The following is a 21,150-nucleotide window of genomic DNA, read 5'->3' as shown; positions in this document are numbered from 1 at the left end:
AGGAGAAAGCTCGCATTGGATTTCTCGCTATTGATTATTCTCAACTTAGACATCCATACCGGGACAACATAGACAACAGATAATGGACTCCTCTTTTATGCATAAGCATGTAACAACAATTAATAATTTTCTCATATGAGATTGAGGATATATGTCCAAAACTGAAACTTCCACCATGGATCATGGCTTTAGTTAGCGGCCCAATGTTCTTCTCTAACAATATGCATGCTTAACCATAAGGTGGTAGATCGCTCTTACTTCAGACAAGACGAACATGCATAGCAACTCATATGAAATTCAACAAAGAGTAGTTGATGGCGTCCCCAGTGAACATGGTTATCGCACAACGGATGAAGCCTGGTGACCGGGTGTATACGTGAGCACGCGCTCAGAAGTCGACACGTGTCTAACGGCGTTAGTCCCCCGTGAGGTGATATACTACTACTAAAAAACTGTTTCACCAGATTTGACCGGTCCTCACACCCCCACCTAATCCTCTCTGCTCTGGCTCCTCGTCCTCTTCTACCTCCCGCGGCGGCGAAGGCGGGGCCGTGGTGGAGCTGAGCGGGTTCGTCCGCGACCTCTGCTTCCTCTTCTTCGCGCTCTGCTTCCTCGTGGCCGTCCTCGCCACCGGCACGGTCACCGTCTGGGTCGCCGCGGCCTTCGTCTCCCTCTACGCCGCCTACGTCGTCCTCGTCTGGACCTCCCAGTGCTGCGCCGGCGCGGGCAAGCCGGACCTCGCCGAGCCGCTCCTCCTCGACGGCGACGCCCCCACCCTGCCGTCCCACTCCGCGAAGCCGACGGACCCGGCGAAAAAATCGCGTCTTCAACGCGTCCTGCACGCGCTCACCATGCCGCTCTACCTCCCGCGGCGCCTGACCATCCCGGACATCGCGGGGCACCGCTGGCGCAAGCCCTACGCCGTGGCCTCCGCCGCGCTGGCGCCGGTCCTCGTCGCCACGACCTTCACCTCGCGCAGCGCCGCGGCGGCCTCGCTCGACCACGGCCACGGCGTCGGCATCCTGCTCGCCGCCGCCTTCCCGGGCCTCCTCCCCGGCGGCCCTCGCCGCGTCCACCACGGACGCCGGCTCCGCGCCCGCAGCCGGCGTCACCGCGTGCCGTGGCTGGCCGCGGGGTTCCCGATGAGCGTGTCGTGGGCCTACACGCCGGCGCGGGAGCTGGTGGCGCTGCTGGTGGCCATCGGTTACATGGTGGGCGTTGACTCGGGCATGCTGCGCGTCCACGGTGCTGGCGTGGGGGGACTCGCCGGGGGACCTGGTCTCCAACGTCGCCATGGCCACGCACGGCGGGCCTGGCGGCGCGCAGACGGCCGTGTCGGCCTGCTACGCCGGCCCGCTCTTCAACACGGTGGTGGGGCTCGGGCTGTCGCTCACGCTGGCGGCGGGCGCGCAGTACCCGGCGCCCTTCACGATCCCGGCGGACGGGGCGGTGTACGAGACGGTGGCGTTCCTGTTCGCCGGGCTCGCGTGGGCGCTGCTGGTGGTGCCGGCGAGGGGGATGCGGCTGGGTCGGCTGTACGGGGTCGGGCTCATCGTCATCTACCTCTGCTTCTTCGGAACCCGCGTCCTCAACAGCCTCGGCCTCTGGTAGCAGCGAGCCACGCAGCAAGCGTCAGCGTGAACACCGCCCCGTCCAAGAGATGATCCAAACCAGCACAGAAAGCACTAAAAAACTCTGAACTATGATGTCCTCTAGCGGTTGCAGCTCAGCTCACTTCGCGTGGTCAACTAAGTAGATTCGACGCCGTATGATGCCCGTTAACATCTCCCCATAAAGTGAGAATCTTAAAGCAAATCCAATGGCAACGGGCGCGTGCTCACGTATACACCCGGTCACAGAATCCACTCTCTATCGCACAACAAGCAACTTAATAAGAGATAAAGTGCATAATTACATATTCAATACCACAATAGTTTTTAAGCTATTTGTCCCATGAGCTATATATTGCAAAGGTGAATGATGGAATTTTAAAGGTAGCACTCAAGCAATTTACTTTGGAATGGCGGAAAATACCATGTAGTAGGTAGGTATGGTGGACACAAATGGCATAGTGGTTGGCTCAAGTATTTTGGATGCATGAGAAGTATTCCCTCTCGATACAAGGTTTAGGCTAGCAAGGCTTATTTGAAACAAACACAAGGATGAACCGGTGCAGCAAAACTCACATAAAAGACATATTGTAAACATTATAAGACTCTACACCATCTTCCTTGTTGTTCAAACTCAATACTAGAAATTATCTAGACCTTAGAGAAACCAAATATGCAAACCAAATTTTAGCATGCTCTATGTATTTCTTCATTAATGGGTGCAAAGTATATGATGCAAGAGCTTAAACATGAGCACAACAATTGCCAAGTATCACATTACCCAAGACATTTATAGCAATTACTACATGTATCATTTTCCAATTCCAACCGTATAACAATTTAACGAAGAAGAAACTTCGCCATGAATACTATGAGTAGAAACTAAGGACATACTTGTCCATATGCTACAGTGGAGCGTGTCTCTCTCCCATAAAGTGAATGCTAGGATCCATTTTATTCAAACAAAACAAAAAACAAAAACAAACCGATGCTCCAAGCAAGGCACATAAGATGTGATGGAATTAAAATATAGTTTCAGGGGAGGAACCTGATAATGTTGTCGATGAAGAAGGGGATGCCTTGGACATCCCCAAGCTTAGACGCTTGAGTCTTCTTAGAATATGCAGGGGTGAACCACCGGGGCATCCCCAAGCTTAGAGCTTTCACTCTCCTTGATCATGTTGCATCATACTCCTCTCTTGATCCTTGAAAACTTCCTCCACACCAAACTTAGAACAACTCATTAAAGGGTTAGCGACAATAAAAATTAACATGTTCAGAGGTGACACAATCATTCTTAACACTTCTGGACATTGCATAAAGCTACTGGACATTAATGGATCAAAGAAATTCATCCAACATAGCAAAAGAGGCAATGCGAAATAAAAAGCAGAATCTGTCAAAACAGAACAGTTCGTATTGACGAATTTTATCGAGGCACCAGACTTGCTCAAATGAAAATGCTCAAATTGAATGAAAGTTGCGTACATATCTGAGGATCACTCACGTAAATTGGCATAATTTTCTGAGTTACCTACAGGGAAAACAGCCCAGATTCGTGACAGCAAAGAAATCTGTTTCTGCGCAGTAATCCAAATCTAGTATGAACTTTTCTATCAACGACTTTACTTGGCACAATAAAACACTAAACTAAGATAAGGAGAGGTTGCTACAGTAGTAAACAACTTCCAAGACACAAAATAAAAACAAAGTACTGTAGGTAAAAACATGGGTTGTCTCCCATAAGCGCTTTTCTTTAACGCCTTTCAGCTAGGCGCAGAAAGTGTGTATCAAGTATTATCGGAGAGTGGTGCATTCTCAGCGGGGTGTGGAGTTTTCTCAACTATGCATAGTATATTAGATACATAAGTTTTAGCATCTCCCTTTTCATTAGTCTTAGGCGTGCTACTCTCATCAAACAAATTTTCAGGAACAAGCCAAGCATAGTTATTTTCTAGTGCATCATTCATAGCTAGGAGTTTACATGGTATTGGTGCTTTGATCTCCCCACCATCATCAATATTATTAGTGTATCTTATTCTATCCATGTCCATCTTTTCAAGGAGACTAACAAAATTGGCATAAGAACCAAGCATATTAAATTTAGCAAAGACCTTTGTAGCCTCTCTTGCTATACCACCAAATTCTCTAAGAAGGGTTTCTAAAACAAAATCTTTCTTTTCCCCTTCTTCCATATCACCAAGTGTGAGAAACATGTGTTGGATTATAGGATTGAGATTAACAAATTTAGTTTCCAACATGCGAACTAAAGCAGCAGCAGCAATTTCATAGGTAGGGGCAAGGTCTACCAAGTGTCTATCCTCAAAATCGTCAACGGTACTGACATGGTTGAAAAATTCCTCTATATTATTTCTCCCAACTATAGACCCACGTCCTACCGGTATGTCTTTCGTGGTAAAATTAAAAGGAAACATGATGAATCAAGTAAGGTAAATGCAAGTAACTAATTTTTTTGTATTTTTGATATAGCAAACAAGATAGCAAATAAAGTAAAACTAGCAACTATTTTTTTTTGTATTTTGATTTAGTGCAGCAAACAAAGTAGTAAATAAAACTAAGCAAGACAAAAACAAAGTAAAGAGATTGAGAAGTGGAGACTCCCCTTGCAGCGTGTCTTGATCTCCCCGGCAACGGCGCCAGAAAAAGAGCTTGATGGCGTGTAACTCACACGTTCGTCGGGAACCCCAAGAGGAAGATATGATGCGCACAGCAGCAAGTTTTCCCTCAGAAAGAAACCAAGGTTTATCGAACCAGGAGGAGCCAAGAAGCACGTTGAAGGTTGATGGCGGCGGGATGTAGTGCGGCGCAACACCAGGGATTCCGGCGCCAACGTGGAACCTGCACAACACAACCAAAGTACTTTGCCCCAACGAAACAGTGAGGTTGTCAATCTCACCGGCTTGCTGTAACAAAGGATTAACCGTATTGTGTGGAAGATGATTGTTTGCAGAAAACAGTAGAACAAGATTGCAAAGAGATTGTATTTCAGTATAGAGAATTGGACCGGGGTCCACAGTTCACTAGAGGTGTCTCTCCCATAAGATAAACAGCATGTTGGGTGAACAAATTACAGTCGGGCAATTGACAAATAAAGAGGGCATGACCATGCACATACATATTATGATAAGTATAGTGAGATTTAATTGGGCATTACGACAAAGTACATAGACCGCTATCCAGCATGCATCTATGCCTAAAAAGTCCACCTTCAGGTTATCATCCGAACCCTCCGCATTAAGTTGCTAACAACAGACAATTGCATTAAGTATTGCGCGTAATGTAATTAGTGACTACATCCTTGAACATAGCACCAATGTTTTATCCCTAGTGGCAACAGCACATCCATAACCTTAGAGGTTCTTGTCACCCCTCCAGATTCACGGAGACATGAACCCACTATCGAGCATAAATACTCCCTCTTGGAGTTACTAGCATCAACTTGGCCAGAGCATCTACTAATAACGGAGAGCATGCAAGATCATAAACAACACATAGACATAACTTTGATAATCAACATAACAAGTATTCTCTATTCATCGGATCCCAACAAACGCAACATATAGAATTACAGATAGATGATCTTGATCATGTTAGGCAGCTCACAAGATCCGTCAATGAAGCACAATGGGGAGAAGACAACCATCTAGCTACTGCTATGGACCCATAGTCCAGGGGTAGACTACTCACACATCACTCCGGAGGCGACCATGGCGGCGTAGAGTCCTCCGGGAGATGAATCCCCTCTCCGGCAGGGTGCCGGAGGCGATCTCCTGGATCCCCCGAGATGGGATCGGCGACGGCGGCGTCTCTGGAAGGTTTTCCGTATCGTGGCTCTCGGTACTGGGGGTTTCGCGACGGAGGCTTTAAGTAGGCGGAAGGGCAGGTCAGGAGGCGGCACGAGGGCCCCACACCACAGGGCCGCGCGGCCAAGGGGGGGGGTCGCGCCGCCCTAGGGTCTGGGCACCTCGTGGCCCCACTTCGTCTCCTCTTCGGACTTCTGGAAGCTTCGTGGCAAAATAGGACCCTGGGCGTTGATTTCGTCCAATTCCGAGAATATTTCGTTACTAGGATTTCTGGAACCAAAAACAGCAGAAAACAAAGAATCGGCACTTCGGCATCTTGTTAATAGGTTAGTTCCAGAAAATGCACAAATATGACATAAAGTGTGCATAAAACATGTAGATAATATCAATAATGTGGCATGGAACATAAGAAATTATCGATACGTCGGAGACGTATCAGCATCACACAATGTTTTAAAAAATGGTGTGTGATGCACCATTTTGTTTTCATGATATCGGGTTCATTTTTTTGCATATAGATGTACACTTCCATAGTTCCATGGTAAATAACATGGCCAAAGAGAGTTTCCAACGTCTTTAAAAATTTATTTTTCATTTTCAAAGTGCTAAAGATATGGTTTTATTTGAAAGCAAACATAAACAATATACTACAAAATACATCATTCTAACTTTTCTTTAAAGAACTAGACCATGTTGGATGGATAATGTGGATCTCCATCTGCAGAAAGTCCGTTCCCTATGTGAACTCCAGCTTTCACCGGATGCGGAACTCTCGTTTTGTAAAGATCTCCTTGACTATTATAAATTTTGAAAACTCCGTATCAACGCTCACGCATTTAAATGACTTTAAGCCAATCAATCGAGCACGATTTTGCTTAAGAAGAATGTGTGATATAGTAGGCAATCACACACAGTTTTCACACTGAAATGGTCTGTCGATGCACCAATAAGTCTTATGATAATGGATCTACTTTTATTTTGCATAGAGGTGTATATTGCCATGGCTGCATTTGTGTTAAGCCACTTTTAAACTTCTCTAAAAAAAACCTTTTTTTATTCTACATTTGTTATACTTCATTCAAAACCCCTCTTTTTTCCTATTAGACAAACACAAATTATCCATTTTCTAGAACACATAGTTGTCCATCTAAAAAAAAACAGAAGTATTATCTACAAAAATGCTAGTACTAGTATCACCCATTAGCTATCCCTAGCCCACAAAGCTGCAAATATAGCACGCCACCATCCCCAACCACTCGCAGGGTCTTTCCCTGTGATCATGTTGGCAATCTTAAAACCATCTCTGAATTTGACAACCATCTCTGAATCCATGAAATTCCACAGCCAGCTTCCCAGTGACCTTGGGCTCAGGTATATAGTGGCGAAGTTGTCGCTGGCATCGCCACATATACCAACAAGTCACGGAGAAAGTTGAATCATTCTATTCATTCTCTCTACTTTCCACGGTCAGAGTGATTACCCAAAATCATATGAGAGCTCAAGGAGATTGTTGTTAGTATATATATTGCACAGGAATTACTGGGAAGGAAACATTCTAGATGCAAATCGCTTGAGACATCAAAGAAGAAGAAGAAGAAGAAAACGCATATATAGAACTAAGCATAACCAATGATATATTTGTTGATGTTGTCTCCGGCCGGCCAGCAAGACACATTCATGATATGCATTATGCAGTACGATGCTACACCTTCGACGTTTCCTCAAGACCTCAACAACGACAACAACGAACAGTGACGGCAACATTACAATCTTTTCTTGAAAAAAAAACGAGATTGGAAATGAGCTACTTAATATCTGGCATGCCTTGAGCCGGCGCGCCGGCGAAGGACAGTTCAAGGATCTCCGGCAGGGCAGGGCGCCAGACGTCGTGCCGGCACATCGGGCACGTCGCCTTGGAGATCCACTCGGAAATACACCGGCGGTGGAACGCGTGCTCGCAGCCCGTCATCTGCGCGGCGGACTCTCGCTCCAGTCCATCGAGGCAGATCCCACAGTCCTTCTCTCCCAACGCCGTTGACGCCAGCCGCCACTCTTTGCACGCCATCAGGAGACCCCGCTCGTCGTGTATCACCCGGCGGTGCACCCCCATATGGAAGCAGAAGGTGAAGCCGGTGCCCCGGCCCGCCGCACCCACGATCTCCGGCACCACATCCTCGGGCACGACGGCGTTCCACTCATCCTCCCTGAGGCGCAGCGACCGGATCTGTGGGAGCACCGCCGCATCCCGCGCAGGCGCCGCGGGCAGAGCGGCGCTCCGGAGCGGGGCGGGGTCAGCGACGAGGAACGTCGTCGTGCTGGCCCCGAAGGATTCCATATCCGATTCGTGAGGCCGGTAGGCGCCAAGCCTCCAGAACTGGATGGAAGCCGTCACGTAGCACACCACGCGCACCGCAAATTGGCCGGCGGGGGCGGCCTCCTCCTTGAAGCAGATCGTCGGCACGTTGATGCGGTGCTGGATTGGGGGAGCTGTGGTGGCGCGCCGTGATCTATTGGCCGCCATATTGGCCGCGTTGCCTTGCTTGGTCACTCCGTGGCTGCTATATATAGCTCTGGCGGCTGGCGCGAACTACCGGCGTCGCGCTGGAAATTCGAAATTTGGTCCGAACGCGATGCGCCAATTCGTTCAACCGTTCACACACACGCGGATGGGCTATGGCCTGAACTTGGCGTACTAAGATTTAAGGATTTTCACTCGGCCCATCTTCGGCTTATAAGCACAGGCCAGATGGGCTAGGCCCGTGTACTGTTGTTCTAAACTGTTGATGACTTAAATGATACTCCCGCCATTCCTTAATATAACCCATATAGTTTTTGGCACCTCTACTAATGAATGCACATTGAGAAAAAAATCATACCAGTTTTTGTGGAGATTACCACCGAACAATTGAAGAGAAAATAGAGAACTTTGCATAAGATAAGAAAACATAAACTAATTTCTTAAAAAACTATCGAGACAAATGGTGCAACACAATACGGCTTATATTCTGGATTTTTTTCTCAAAAAACTATATGACCTATATCTAGGAATTGAGGGAGTAAGATGTGGGATCCTGAGCCACAACCAACTGATCGATCACCTCCAACAAAAAAAGGAGGTCACCACCGCCACCGGGCCAGGATCCCCGGCATTCTAATGCTATGGGCCTAGCCCAGGAGAACATCCGGGCAACATCGTCAGAGACGGTGAACTACCGGGACCTGAACACCCATACCCGAGACAGCTCTCGTTGCCACCCCTAGGCGACCGGGGCGTCCCCTCCTCCCCAGCCAACTCTCGCTGCCTCCCCCTCCTCCCCTACCGCCGCCGGCGCGAGCTGCCGGGCAAAGCCTGCGCGGTGCCGGCGGCGGCAGAGCTCCTCTTCTCTGCGTGCTTGGAGGCCCGACAGGGCGGCCCCTTCCTCGCAGCGTTGAAGAGCGGCGGCACTGACTCCGGCCGAGGTCGCGGACGGCGGCGTGTGGTCGCGGCGGCGCCTCTTCGCCCGTCGTCGCGCCTCTGGCCGTCCTCCTCCCGCGCATCAGGCGGGCCCATTGGGGCGGGTCACGGCTTCATGGTGGGGGGCGCTGCGGCATCGGTTTCCGGCCGGTGCTGTGTGGGCTTTATCCGGCAGCCACGGTGCTGCTCTGGCCGCCGTCGGCCATGGGCTTGAGCCTTAGGGTTCCAGCCAGATCTAGGTTTGTGGGCCCAGATCTGGGCCTGGCAGGGCCTGGCTGGATTTCCCTTCTACTGTGATGGGCGATGAAGCCCTCGAATGCGGGGGTGGCCCCATTCGCGAATCTGGCATCATAGTAGCCCGTCGGTGTCGGTGTCTTCCGGGTTCTTGCAGAGGCATCTCGACACTCAGACGCTGCACTGGGCGACGTCCTGGCCGCTTTTTCTGGGATAGGTTCCTAAGCTGGCGCTTGCTAGCAGGGGTAGGAAGCATGTTCGCATCGCAACCGCTCGTGCGACTGCGGTCTTTCCCTCCGATCTACTTGGGTCGCGCTGCCGCAGGTGTTGGCATGCTGGGGATGGTGTGTCCAACGTGGTGCCACCAATACAATGTCGAGCGACGTCTCGTTCCAGGTCTGGTCGGGCTTAGCCTACCAGCTTTTGCGCCCTTCTTGTGGGTGAATTTAGTTGGGGCTAGGTTTTAGTGTGGCTTGGGTTGGAGGTGCGGTAGCGATTCTATTATGTTCGTTGTGCGTCCTCGCGATGACGTCCAGATTTTGACCCGATGGGATCTAGGCTAAAACTACGCATGGCCTTGCCATTGCCGGTGACGGCGTCACTTATCGTGTCGTTCCCTTGTTGAAGGTGTCCCGATGTTGATCCTCCATATCAATTTGATGGATTTTGTCCCTCCGCCTCAACCTGCTAATCTTGGTGGCCCCGCTTCGGTCAAGCCTCTTTTGTAGTGTCTTGTGGATCACCCTTTGACCTCTCGTTGGTCTCCCGGGCCCCTCTACCTCGTCCCCTGGCTGCTTATACACGGCCTTGACTTCAGAGCCGACGGCACGCCTAGTGCCTTGGGGGGCTTTGCTAGGTCGGCGTCTAGTTGTAGTCTTGGCCGATGTGCCTATCCCAATGCCATTGGAAGATGTTGTGCTTCTGGTATGGACCTAACCCGAGCTCGGGGGGTGGCGGTTCAGGGTCTGGGTGAAAGCTTTGCAGGACCTCGGTCTCTGCCGATGACGATGACGCATTCGGGCGCCATGCACCTTCTTGGAGGTGTCGCCACAAGACCCCCTCTCCTTTGGATCCTCAAGTTCTGCTATGCTGTTGGCCCGTCGTCGAGTCCCCCTTGAGCCGATGTGTTGTTGTGTAGGAGGTTTGTTGGCGTGGTCTAGAACGTGCTAGCTCCGGTGCAACAGAAGACAGGGCTCCCTCAACCTGGCGCTTGGTCGTCCTCTGTGTTGTCTTTTGTTGTTAGTTTTTGGTTTGCGTTTTGAGTGTGTGTTGGTGTAACTCCTGGCCGGTTGATGGATTCGTTAATTAAAGTTGGGATCATTTCGAGCCTTCCGTCTAAAAAAAGACAGCGAGCTACAACATGTGATGTGAAGATCGCGGCTCGTCTGAGCATATGACTACATGTACCCTGCCACTGCCTCACGCTGCCTTCCGCCGCGAGATCGTCTAGCCATCCTCACTGCTACCACCCATACCATTGCCGCATGGAGGGCCTAAGTGAACGCCGCCACTGAGACCTAAATAACGGTCGAGGAAAAGCACCGCCACGCCACACAGGCTTTGCCTGACGATGCCCCTGGCGGCGGCAATTGGAGGAGAGGTGCTAGGAGGAGGGTTTTGAGGAGTCGGCGGTAGGCACAAACCTGCTGCATAGGGGTGGTTGATGGGTCAAGGAGGGTGAGCACCGGTAACCAAAGCTACATGCAAGACCTATATCGATCGCCTGTTTTGAGGAGTCGGCGGTGGGTTTTGAGGAGTCGGCGGTGGGCACAAACCTGCTGCATAGGGGTGGTTAGGGAGCGGGTGACCCGTATGCCACAAACCCAAACATTCCATTAAAAATTGTGACTGATGCACCAAAAATAAATTCATAATAATGGGTCCATTATTTGCACAACGGTATACATTGCCATGGCAAACAACATTAGTACCAAATTGAGCTTCCATGTTTTGTATATAAAAATCATTCTACATTTTCTATGTGCCAAAAATAGGGTTTTATGTGAAGCAAACATAAACAAAATGGTGCAAAATGGTACCACTATAGAATATTTTTTTTAACCATATTGGATCGATAACGCCCACTTATTAGGAATTTGTAGGCTTTTTTTATCTATAGTAACCTGCTTTGACTTTATGCCGATTTCAACCGAATAAGTTTTTAAAAAGAAATCCGTGTGATGCAGGAGGCAATCACACAAGGTTTTAAAACAAAAATGGTGTGTGATGCACCAAATTTGTTTTTCATGATATCGGGTTCATTTTTTTTTGCATATAGGTTTATAATTCCATAGTTCCATGGTAAACAACATCTACAAAGAGAGTTACCAACTTCTTAAAATAATTATTTTCCATTTTCTAAGTGCCAAATATAGTGTTCTATTAGAAAGCAAACATAAACAATATAGTGCAAAATGACATCACTCTTTTTATTAAAAAAAACTAGACCATGTTGGATGGACTCGATCTTCATCTGCAGAAACTCCCTTCCCTATGTGACTCCAGCCTTCACCGGAGGAATTCTCGTTTTGTAAAGATCTCCTTTGCTAGTATAAATTTGTAAGCTTTCTATCAACCCTCACCCATTTAAATGATTTTATGCCAATCAATCGAACATGTTTTCACTTAAGAAGGATGTGTCATGTTGTAGGCAGTCACACACAATTTAACACTAAAATGGTGTGTGATGCACCAAAAAAATAAGTTTTATGATAATGGATCCATATTTTTTTCATAGAGGTGTATATTTCCATGGCTGCACTTTTATGTTCACCGACTTTTAAACTTCTCTTAAGAAAACCCTTTTTATTCAAGCATTTGTTATACTTTTTTTCAGAACCCCTCTTTTTTCCTATTACACAAACACAAATTATCCATTTTCTAGAGCACATAGAATATCCATCTAGAACAACAGAAGATTATCAACAAAAATGCTAACAAGTAGCTAACCCTAGCGCACAAAGCTGCAATATAGCACGATCTTTCCCATTGATCATGTTGGCAGTCTTACAACCATCTCTGAATCCCCAGCGGAAGGAACAAGGAAGCTAAGCGAGCAGCCTAGGAGCTTCACGACGGTGCTCCCACCCGATCGGGCGGTGCATAGATACCTTCTCGTATTCCAAGATCGTCCCTTGGGTCTGGCTGTCCACTTTGTTCTCCTCCGTCGACTTCTACGTCTTGCACGCCATCAGATCGGAGTGTGGCTGTCTGGTTGTGCAGGATTCCATCGGCGTTGCATGGTCAGAGTGATTCCCCAAAATCATATGAGACCTCAAGGAGCTTCCCCATATTGGAAATTGCACAAAATTACTGGGATCGAAACATTGTAGATGCAAATTGGTTGACACTAAAGAAGAAGAAAAAAAACACGCATAGAGCTAAGCATGTAGCCAGTGATATATTTGATATTGTCTCCGGCCGGCCGGCAAGATACATTCATGATACCCCCGACGTTTCTTCAAGATCGATCTCAACAACGACAAATAATGACGCCAGCCTTACAATCTTGGTTTCTGGGAAAAAAGACGAGATTGAACTACTCAATATCTGGCATGCCTTGAGCCGGCGCGCCGGCGAAAGACAGTTCAAGGATCTCCGGCACGGCAGGGCGCCAGACGTCGCGGCGGCACATGGGGCACGTCGCCTTGGTGATCCACTCGGAAATGCACCGGCGGTGGAACGCGTGCTCGCAGCAAGTCATCTGCACGGCGGACTCTCGCTCGAGTTCATCGAGGCAGATCCCGCAGTCCTTCTCTCCCAGCGCCGATGCCGCCAGCCGCCACTCCTTGCACGCCATGAGGAGACCCCGCTCGTCGTGTATCACCCGGCGGTGCACCCCCATATGGAAGCAGAAGATGAAGCCGTTGGCACGGCCCGCCACGCCCACGATCTCCGGCACCACATCCTCGGGCACGACAGCGTCCCACTCGTCCTCCGCGAGGCGGAGCGACTGGAGCTCTGGGAGCGCCGCCAGCATCTCGCGCAGGGCGCCATGGCAGGCGGCGGCGCTCCGGAGCGTGGCGGGGTCAGCGACTAGGAACGTCGTCAGGGAGTTCTCGCCGGGTTGCATAACCGATTCGTGGGGCAGCGCGGCGCCGAGCCTGCAGAAGCCGATGGAACTCATCGGATAGCATGCCACGCACACCGCAAATCGGCCGGCGGGGGCGGCCTGCTCGTAGAAGCAGATCGTGTCTACCTCGATGCTGTGCTCGACTGGGGGGGCCGTGGCGGATCTAATTGTCGCCATTGGCGGCGTTGCGTTGCTTGGTCACTCCATCCGTGGCTGCTATATATAGCTCCGGCGGGTGGCGCCAACTACCGGCGTCTCGCTGGAAATTCGAAATCCAGTCCGAACGCGGTGCGCCAATTCATTCAACCGTTCACACACACGCGGATGGGCTATGGCCTGAAACTTAATAAGATTTTAAAAGTTTTCACTCGGCCCATCTTCAGCTTATAAGCACAGGCCAGGCCCGTGTACTGTTATTCTGAACCGTGGATCACTTAGGGCATCTCCAACGGTTGCGTCGCCGTGACCGAAAATACGTCTGCCTCCTCCAGCGGGGCGACGGAAAGTGATCAGGCCGTCCGTGGCGACGCAAATCTGGCCCAAGTATGTGTCTCGGATGCGTCTCTGCGGACGCTGGACGCGGAAGTGTTCGCTCGCGTCTAGCGGATGTTTCGTCGGGCCCGCCTGGTAGCGACCCTGTGTCGATGTGTCTTCTCAAGCGCGCCAGCGACTGGCACCGCTGCGTCACTTCGGAAGTCTACGCCACGTTAATGGCGATGCCTCTGCTGCCGAGCGGCCGCCGCCCAGCTCCGCCAACGAAGTTAATAGCGACGCCACGCGTCCCGCGGGCCTTCGGCCTATATAAAGAGGACGCGCGTTTTTTTCCTCATCCACTCCTCAAAGCAAACCCTAGCCACCACAAGCTCCACCGTAGTGTCGTCTAGCTCTTCCTGTGACGCAGCCAGGCCCGCGAGAAAGTCCATGGCGGGACCTAGTAGCCAACGAGGCGGTCGAGGCCGCGGGCCTCGGCGCCCCCGGGGCCGTGGCCGGGGCAGGGGCCGCCGTGGTGGAGCAGCTACGACACCACGGTCGTCATCGCCTGCGTCCTCCTCGTCTTCGCAGGAGGACCACTGCTTCGAGTTCCTGCTCCGCATCGACGACGATCCACTCGGCATCAAACGGCTCCCGGACAAGTTCGCTGATTTTGTCGATGTCGTCGAACCGGCGCAGTTGCAGCTACGGGAGGCCAGCTGCAACTTCTACCGGTGAAATGTCGAGGTCTTGTTCGATGGGCAGGGCAAGATGTACCTGCACACGGGGTGGGACAAGTTCGCCCGCGACCTCGAGCATGAGCCCGTCTGCCAGGTCACCTTCCTCTACGAGGGTGATGACGAGATGATCGTTAAGATGTTCGGCGACACAGCGTGCCGCAGGCACTAACACACCGGCGAATCCGGCTCGGACACCGATAGTTAGAACTTAGAGTGTTCTTCTTTGCAGCGAATATGGTTACGAGCCAATTGGAGCCGCTAGTGGAGGTTTCTGGTTGTTCTTTCTCGAAAGAACCAACAGGGCCACCGTCACCAGCTGGATTTTCCAGTTTGGGTGACTGGGTGTGCCCTCGGATGTTCTTTCTTGGCAGCGAACATACGAAAATCAACACAACTGTTTTCTTTTTTAAAAAATATTTTATTTGTGTCAACCATGGTTCAAACTATGTATTAGTTTGTGTAAACCATGTTCCAAGCTATGTATTAGCTTGTGTAAAATCATGTTTCAATATATAATATTTGGAACTATGTTTAAATGGAGAAGAGGAAAAAAAACAAGTAAAAAAATGCGTCGCCTCGCTAGAGCCACCCTCAGATGCAAACGGACGTGCGGATAAAAATGATCATTTTAGCATCATGGCGCGACGTAAACGGACGATCGCGGACAATAAAATGCATCGCGCCCGCTGGAGCCTTTAAATGACACCGTTTGTTATTCTAAACGTATGGCGTTCAGTTTCTACACGGTTGTCACTAATCAGTGACAGGGACTTCTCAAAAAACAAAAGAAAAATCAGTGACCGGGCTTTCACCTCCCTTTTGTCCTGGTGTATTTGCACTTCAAAAGTTTCAAATGTTATTCGAAATCATGGTGCTGAAATTATGGACACCATAGCACCAAGGCATGGGAGTAGTATCTATGTCTCGCTCTTCAATGAACCAACGAAATTCATTGCCTTTTGTTATTTTCTCTCTTCTCATATTTCTCAATTTTATATTTGTTCACCTCAGTTTTAATTTTTTGTTTTGTTTTTATATAATATATTCCATAAGTTTCCATCTGTTCTGTGATACGTCATGTACAAAAATGTTGAGGTAACTCGATTATAATTTGTTTTGATAGTAATATCTGCTTGAATATTTAGCACTGATACATATCGTATTTTTTTTGTGAGATGTTGTAAACTTTTATCAAGTTACATGGATATATTTTTCAAGAACATATATCCGCATATTTAATAAACGTTGGACAATGTTTATAGAAAATGTACAAATCGATTAATAATTGTCAAGAAAACTTATAAAGCCATTTCTGGATGTTTGTTTTGGATTTGTTATGCAAACATGAACATCGTATTCACCACACATAAACTTTTTATGGACCATAGAACACTATTCAAGATTTTTTTACATGCATATTACTTCATCTATTCGAGCGAATTTTACAAACAGCGTAAACACCCTATTTAACACACATGAACACTAGATGGTAGAAATATTATCAAAATTAATAATTATATTATATAAATTGATATTGTTAATTATTCATGATTTTATTTTAATTTTCATGCTAGAAAATAGAAAAAAAACACATGCTCATGCTATTTTGTTGCTAGCAAATATATCCGCACATGTCATTGCCACAACATCAACATGTTTAGTGTGACTCCATCTGGGCGCCACATATCCAACTTCTTTTACATTAAGCTCCGCTAGTTGAGCTAAACCAATTCCGTCACCCATGTGCGGCATGATGCTCCTTCAAAATGTGTGGTTTATACACTCTTTCCCATCCTTGGCCGCTCAAGAAGTTTTCCTACACACACCTCTCCATAATTACAAAGACACACACAACATACATATATTAAGGGAGGAATATTTCAATAGATGATTGCTTACGATGACCTTGAAAAATGAAAACTAAACAATACCTATTTGGTTGTGAAGAGAAGAGCCTTATATTTTTGTAACGTCCTAGGATTTCGAGACTAAAAATTGAGCGAACCCAGTTGTATGCATTGTATTCATGCATCGAAAACCCGAGGAAATTTCACGCATATATTTAACCAGTTAAAGAGATCGGGGTTTCGCTTGTGTTGATGGGAATTATCTTAGGTCATTGACATCAGTGCGATGTACTTCAATGTGACCTTTGTTGAACTATTTGGTTTTGGGGGACACAATTTAAAATCAACTCAATTTTGAATAATAGAAATTCAAATAATAATTTGAATTCTAAACCATTATGTAAAATACACATGTTTAATAAAACAAAATATATAAACTAAAAATTGATAGAGCATTTAACACTTAATTACATCTATAATCATCCAATATTTACAAGACAAGTAATTCAAGAATATATGTATTATACAATGATATTAATACAATGAATAAATTTAAAATCAATATTACAAATAGAATTACAAATTATGAAAAAGAATAGTAAAAGCCTAACTTAAGTCTTGATCATTTTCACCAATTGGAAACCTCCACAACAAAGACAAACAATAGAAATGCCAAATGGCATAGGACTAAAAAGAAAGAGGGTACAAAAGAAGTAGATATTTCTTAGCCAATGCATATCCACCACGGGGATGTATCTGGTTGAAACTTGAACCATGCAAGTAGGTAGCTCACATACAACTATGTGTTATCAACCTCAGAGACATAGCCCAACATTACATAGTTACAGTAATTGTACTAAGAATGTTAGCCAGACCTCATTTTGCTTCCTCGCAAGTTCACTTTGCAACTCATTTGGTCACACTAGAACAACAAGAACAATAGTAGCCTCAACACACAAGAACAGTTTCAGAACTACATATGGATCTCAAAGGCCAGAAGAACAGCCACCAAGCTATAGAAGTATAGCAGGTAAAATTTTACCAGAAATACAAGCTAGTTCGAGGGGTATTTATTTTTTAGCTTATGCATGATCATCAGAGGGAAAATAAAAGGGGAATCATACAATCCACCAAATCCAACCACCCTGCAACCAGATTTTGTATAGGATGATTAGAAGAATTGATTCTCTCATAGATGGCATAGAAATGATATGCTAATTTCATCAGAGAGAGTAAATGGCCACTCAAAAGTATCTGTTCTTATTCAAGATTTTGCCTCGGCCTTTGCGTGATCAGTTAAAGCAAGCATATGTATGCCCACTAAAATCAACTCAAGCATCACTAAGATCTTGGATGAACATTTAACATCATCTGATCATCTAGCCAATGTAAATGCTTATTTCTTCTCTACACAAGCACCTACAGAACCAGGACTCACTCCAACATATCATTATCATGTGCACACTCATCTAAGGAACCACATGATAATTATGCTAGTGAGAAGCACATGGGCACTTATGCAAAGAAATAAAATACAATAATCTAAACTACAAGATCATCAGCTTAAGTATAAGCAAGCCGACAAATAAAGCATCCCTCTATAAGCAATTAATTTGTACATGGGATACATTCCAATACTTTGCACACTACATGATCAGGTAGGTACATGATCAGGTCATGATCAGATAATCTAAAGCATCTGCAAAGCATGGCAAAACCTATATATGAGTGGAAATAATCCACTACAACATTTCAATGGATAAAGCCACCAAGTAATTCCCTGGAACACCAGGGTGGTAATCAGCCTTAGAAAATCATCACCAACAACCTAGAAGTAATCAGCCTTAGAAAATCATCACCAACAACCGGGACAAGTATGTATGTGGATGTTCTTATCAAATACCAGCACTAAAACACTTTACCAACATGTAGATAATTAACATAAAAGAGTATCTAGAGGATCATAAGATCATAAGATCATTGTAAAGCCATACCAATGCCAAAGAACATACCCATCAGTACACAATTATAAACCAAGAGCATGCTTATGATAGATTAAAACTAAAGCTAACTTAAACTGTCAAAGTTCAGTCATAGTTATGGTGGAATCCTAGACTATGAGTAGAAGTGAACCAACCAGAGGAGTCAAAGCACATAACCAGTCAGAGGAGTCAACAAAGTCAATTTCTACATACACTATGGTGTAAACCTAGACGAGTAGTAGAAGGAAATCAGTTCCCTAATCCTAGAAACTAAGTAGCTAGAATTCAGTCATAGTTCTATAGCCAACCAAGTATCTCTATATGTAGATCTAGAAAAAAGTTTAGTCCATGAGTTATTCTTTTGAAGTTTATTTGCAGTTTTAACTCATTGTAAATTATGAGGTTGTGATGATCTTTTGTAAGAATGAGTGCTTTAATTCTATAGACTCGCCTTGGAACCGCAAATATTTCTATTGTACCACTCTGCTGGATATAATACTCGTGGAATGGTGTTTCACTGGTGTTATATCAATGACTTGCGTACTACAACATGAAGTGGTATGTTGGGTCATACAATTATGGGATTTATCTATAAGTACGAAGAAAGCTTGTGTATACAAAATTTGGCAAAGGCTACTACCAAACTAACTACATTTATTTGACATATGGTTGTAGCGAAACAACTATCAATGATAACTTGGGATACACACACAACATAGTTTGAAGTTTCCAACAAGTGTTTCTCAGTGTGATAGGGAATGAGCCCCCACCCTCTTTCCGTAAATATATAAAAAATGATACAAAAAGCTATATAACCTATCACTATAAACCCTATCCAATAAGGACTTCACCGAATACTGGTAGTGCGGTTCCTTTACCTGCTTTGAATGGCGGCTGATTGACTAATCAAATAAAATTTCACCACTAGACCGGTATTGCTATTATAGGATCTCTTTTGCTAGCACCAATAAGGGGGCAGAGTTTACATAAAGCGAGCCTCCGAGCATGTGAACATTATCATTCATTGCATCACTCGAGGTGATTTTATCAGGCAGTGCGTTTACAGGGCAACCCTCACTTCGCAACTTGACACTTGTTGCCCAACATCAATATGCTTCAAAAATCGCTTTTGCGAAGAACAAATATATATTAACCATGCGTAGGGCTCTTCACACACGACGAATAGTGGCATTTCGAAAACAAAAGCAAGGGGAATTGTTCAAGGAATGATGGCCCCTACAAAATTGTAGTGAACTGCAAATTTACCCTAATCTTCGGTGCCCTCTTGGGCTCTTTGATCCAAACTTTCTTCTTTTGCTGCTAGGTGCACATGAATCTAATACAACCCATGCATGTATCATAGAGTAACGTGAAAGGAAAACCCATGTCTATCTCTTCTCGAGAGGAAACAAAAACCTCTGTCTACACGTGAGAGCTAGCAATCAAAAGACCCAATATATCAGATCGAATGTCTTGGTTTCATTACCCAGAATGACGTTGTATGCACACATCCAGTTGGAGTGTTATTTTTTGTTTGTAACTCATCTTGACCCCACGAAACTTTAAGCAATTGGTTTGTAATTAACCATACCATATTGTTCTGACAGAAATAGAACTTTTCTCACTACAAAAATCAGTACTCATTTATTTATAAAACTCTTTACATGACTTTTTTTTAGATAATGGGCACTTTATTACTACTCTTTACATGACTAAGTGGGCGACAACCAAGTTGAAACATTTCATGAAAATATCCATTGCATGACAAGGTACAGTGTTCTTGCAAAAGAAGGGTACACTGTTAATACATGATAGTACGCACGAATACGAGAGTAGTGCATAAACACAAGAGCTAGTTCACGTCAGTACGTCACCAGCGTACACACACAAATTGCAACAAACACACAATTAACCCGTGAGAGGATCGATCGACGATCGGGGGAGTATAATTTGCTTCATTGCCCACGGTTAATCAATTCCTACCATGCTTCTCTTGGCCCCTAGAGATGGACAGCTGCGCCCTGACGTCTATCTGGATCATGTCGTCATCGGCCGGCGGCGCCCTAATGCTGTTGTTGAGCGCCGCCGCGAGCTCCTCGCCCTCGCGATACCTCTGGAGGTACCTGTGCATGGCGCCGGCGTAGTGGTCGAGGCCGAGGCTCTTCATGGCATGGCAGATGTCGTCACCGTTCATCGTCTTGCGCCTCTCCCGCCGGCACCGCTCCGAGGCCTCGCCGGTGACGAAGCCGATGAACTCCGTGGGCGCACTCCTGCATCGTCTCCTTGGAGCTCTTTGACACCTTGGCCTCCGGCGGCAGCATGCCCTTCATGATTCGCCCGATGTTGGCGATCGGCAGCAGGCCTCCTTGCGCGTTGACATCTCCGGGGACTGAGCTTAAGCTTAAGGTTGATGCCCTAGGAACGCTGAGACGGCCCGGTTGGGTAAAACCTGAAAAATTGATGAAATCCTCTCTACTCATATCTATCTTGTATATGCATAAGTTAAGGGCGCGATCTTGGTCTCAACAATATATACAGTTCAGACACACCAAAAGTAGCTACCACACCTGGCTCTACTTATACATCGAGAGCCGCAATTTTTTGCCTATTTTATTCTTGGAATGCTCAAAAAGTGCGGAATGTTATATCGTGGCATAGTGTTGCAGTCGTTCATCATTCCTTGCGGGTTAATGATTCGTCTTTAATTTTTAAATTTTAGATGACACATTTATTCTTCCATGGGAAATTTTAATTTTATAATTGTAGACGCCACATTTATTCGCTCATGGGATAAAAATATCCAACTGACCATCTTGCCCAATAAAAAATAATTTACTAAGAGCATTTTGAGCAGAAAGTGTAGAGTACTTATATGTGTATCTTTTCAGCACTCCTTCTGTTCTAGAAAAAAAAGCT

General features: G+C 46.4%; 3 protein-coding genes and 1 pseudogene across 3 annotated transcripts; 1 reads left to right on the top strand and 3 right to left on the bottom strand.

Moving 5' to 3' along the window:
• The first annotated feature begins 470 nt into the window (after positions 1–470).
• LOC127340322 (cation/calcium exchanger 1-like) lies at positions 471–1,693 on the top strand (annotated as a pseudogene).
• Positions 1,694–7,238: 5,545 nt separating this feature from the next.
• LOC127340321 (uncharacterized) lies at positions 7,239–7,955 on the bottom strand. The gene has a single exon (XM_051366089.2). It carries the CDS (start codon positions 7,953–7,955, stop codon positions 7,239–7,241), a length of 717 nt encoding a protein of 238 aa, XP_051222049.2.
• A 4,705-nt stretch (positions 7,956–12,660) lies between these two features.
• On the bottom strand, positions 12,661–13,371 carry LOC127340320 (uncharacterized). Its single transcript, XM_051366088.1, has one exon. It carries the CDS (start codon positions 13,369–13,371, stop codon positions 12,661–12,663), a length of 711 nt encoding a protein of 236 aa, XP_051222048.1.
• A 6,623-nt stretch (positions 13,372–19,994) lies between these two features.
• On the bottom strand, positions 19,995–20,714 carry LOC127340318 (transcriptional activator hap3). The gene is given in 2 exon segments (XM_051366087.1): positions 19,995–20,494; positions 20,496–20,714. Coding segments are annotated over 2 exon segments (507 nt in total). The 3' UTR covers positions 19,995–20,206.
• Positions 20,715–21,150: the final 436 nt, after the last annotated feature.

The sequence above is a fragment of the Lolium perenne genome, chromosome 3 (genome assembly GCF_019359855.2).
Source record: "Lolium perenne isolate Kyuss_39 chromosome 3, Kyuss_2.0, whole genome shotgun sequence".
NCBI lineage: Eukaryota > Viridiplantae > Streptophyta > Magnoliopsida > Poales > Poaceae > Lolium > Lolium perenne.
Note: the sequence above shows the minus strand (reverse complement) of the source record. Positions and strands in the feature narration are given on the sequence as shown.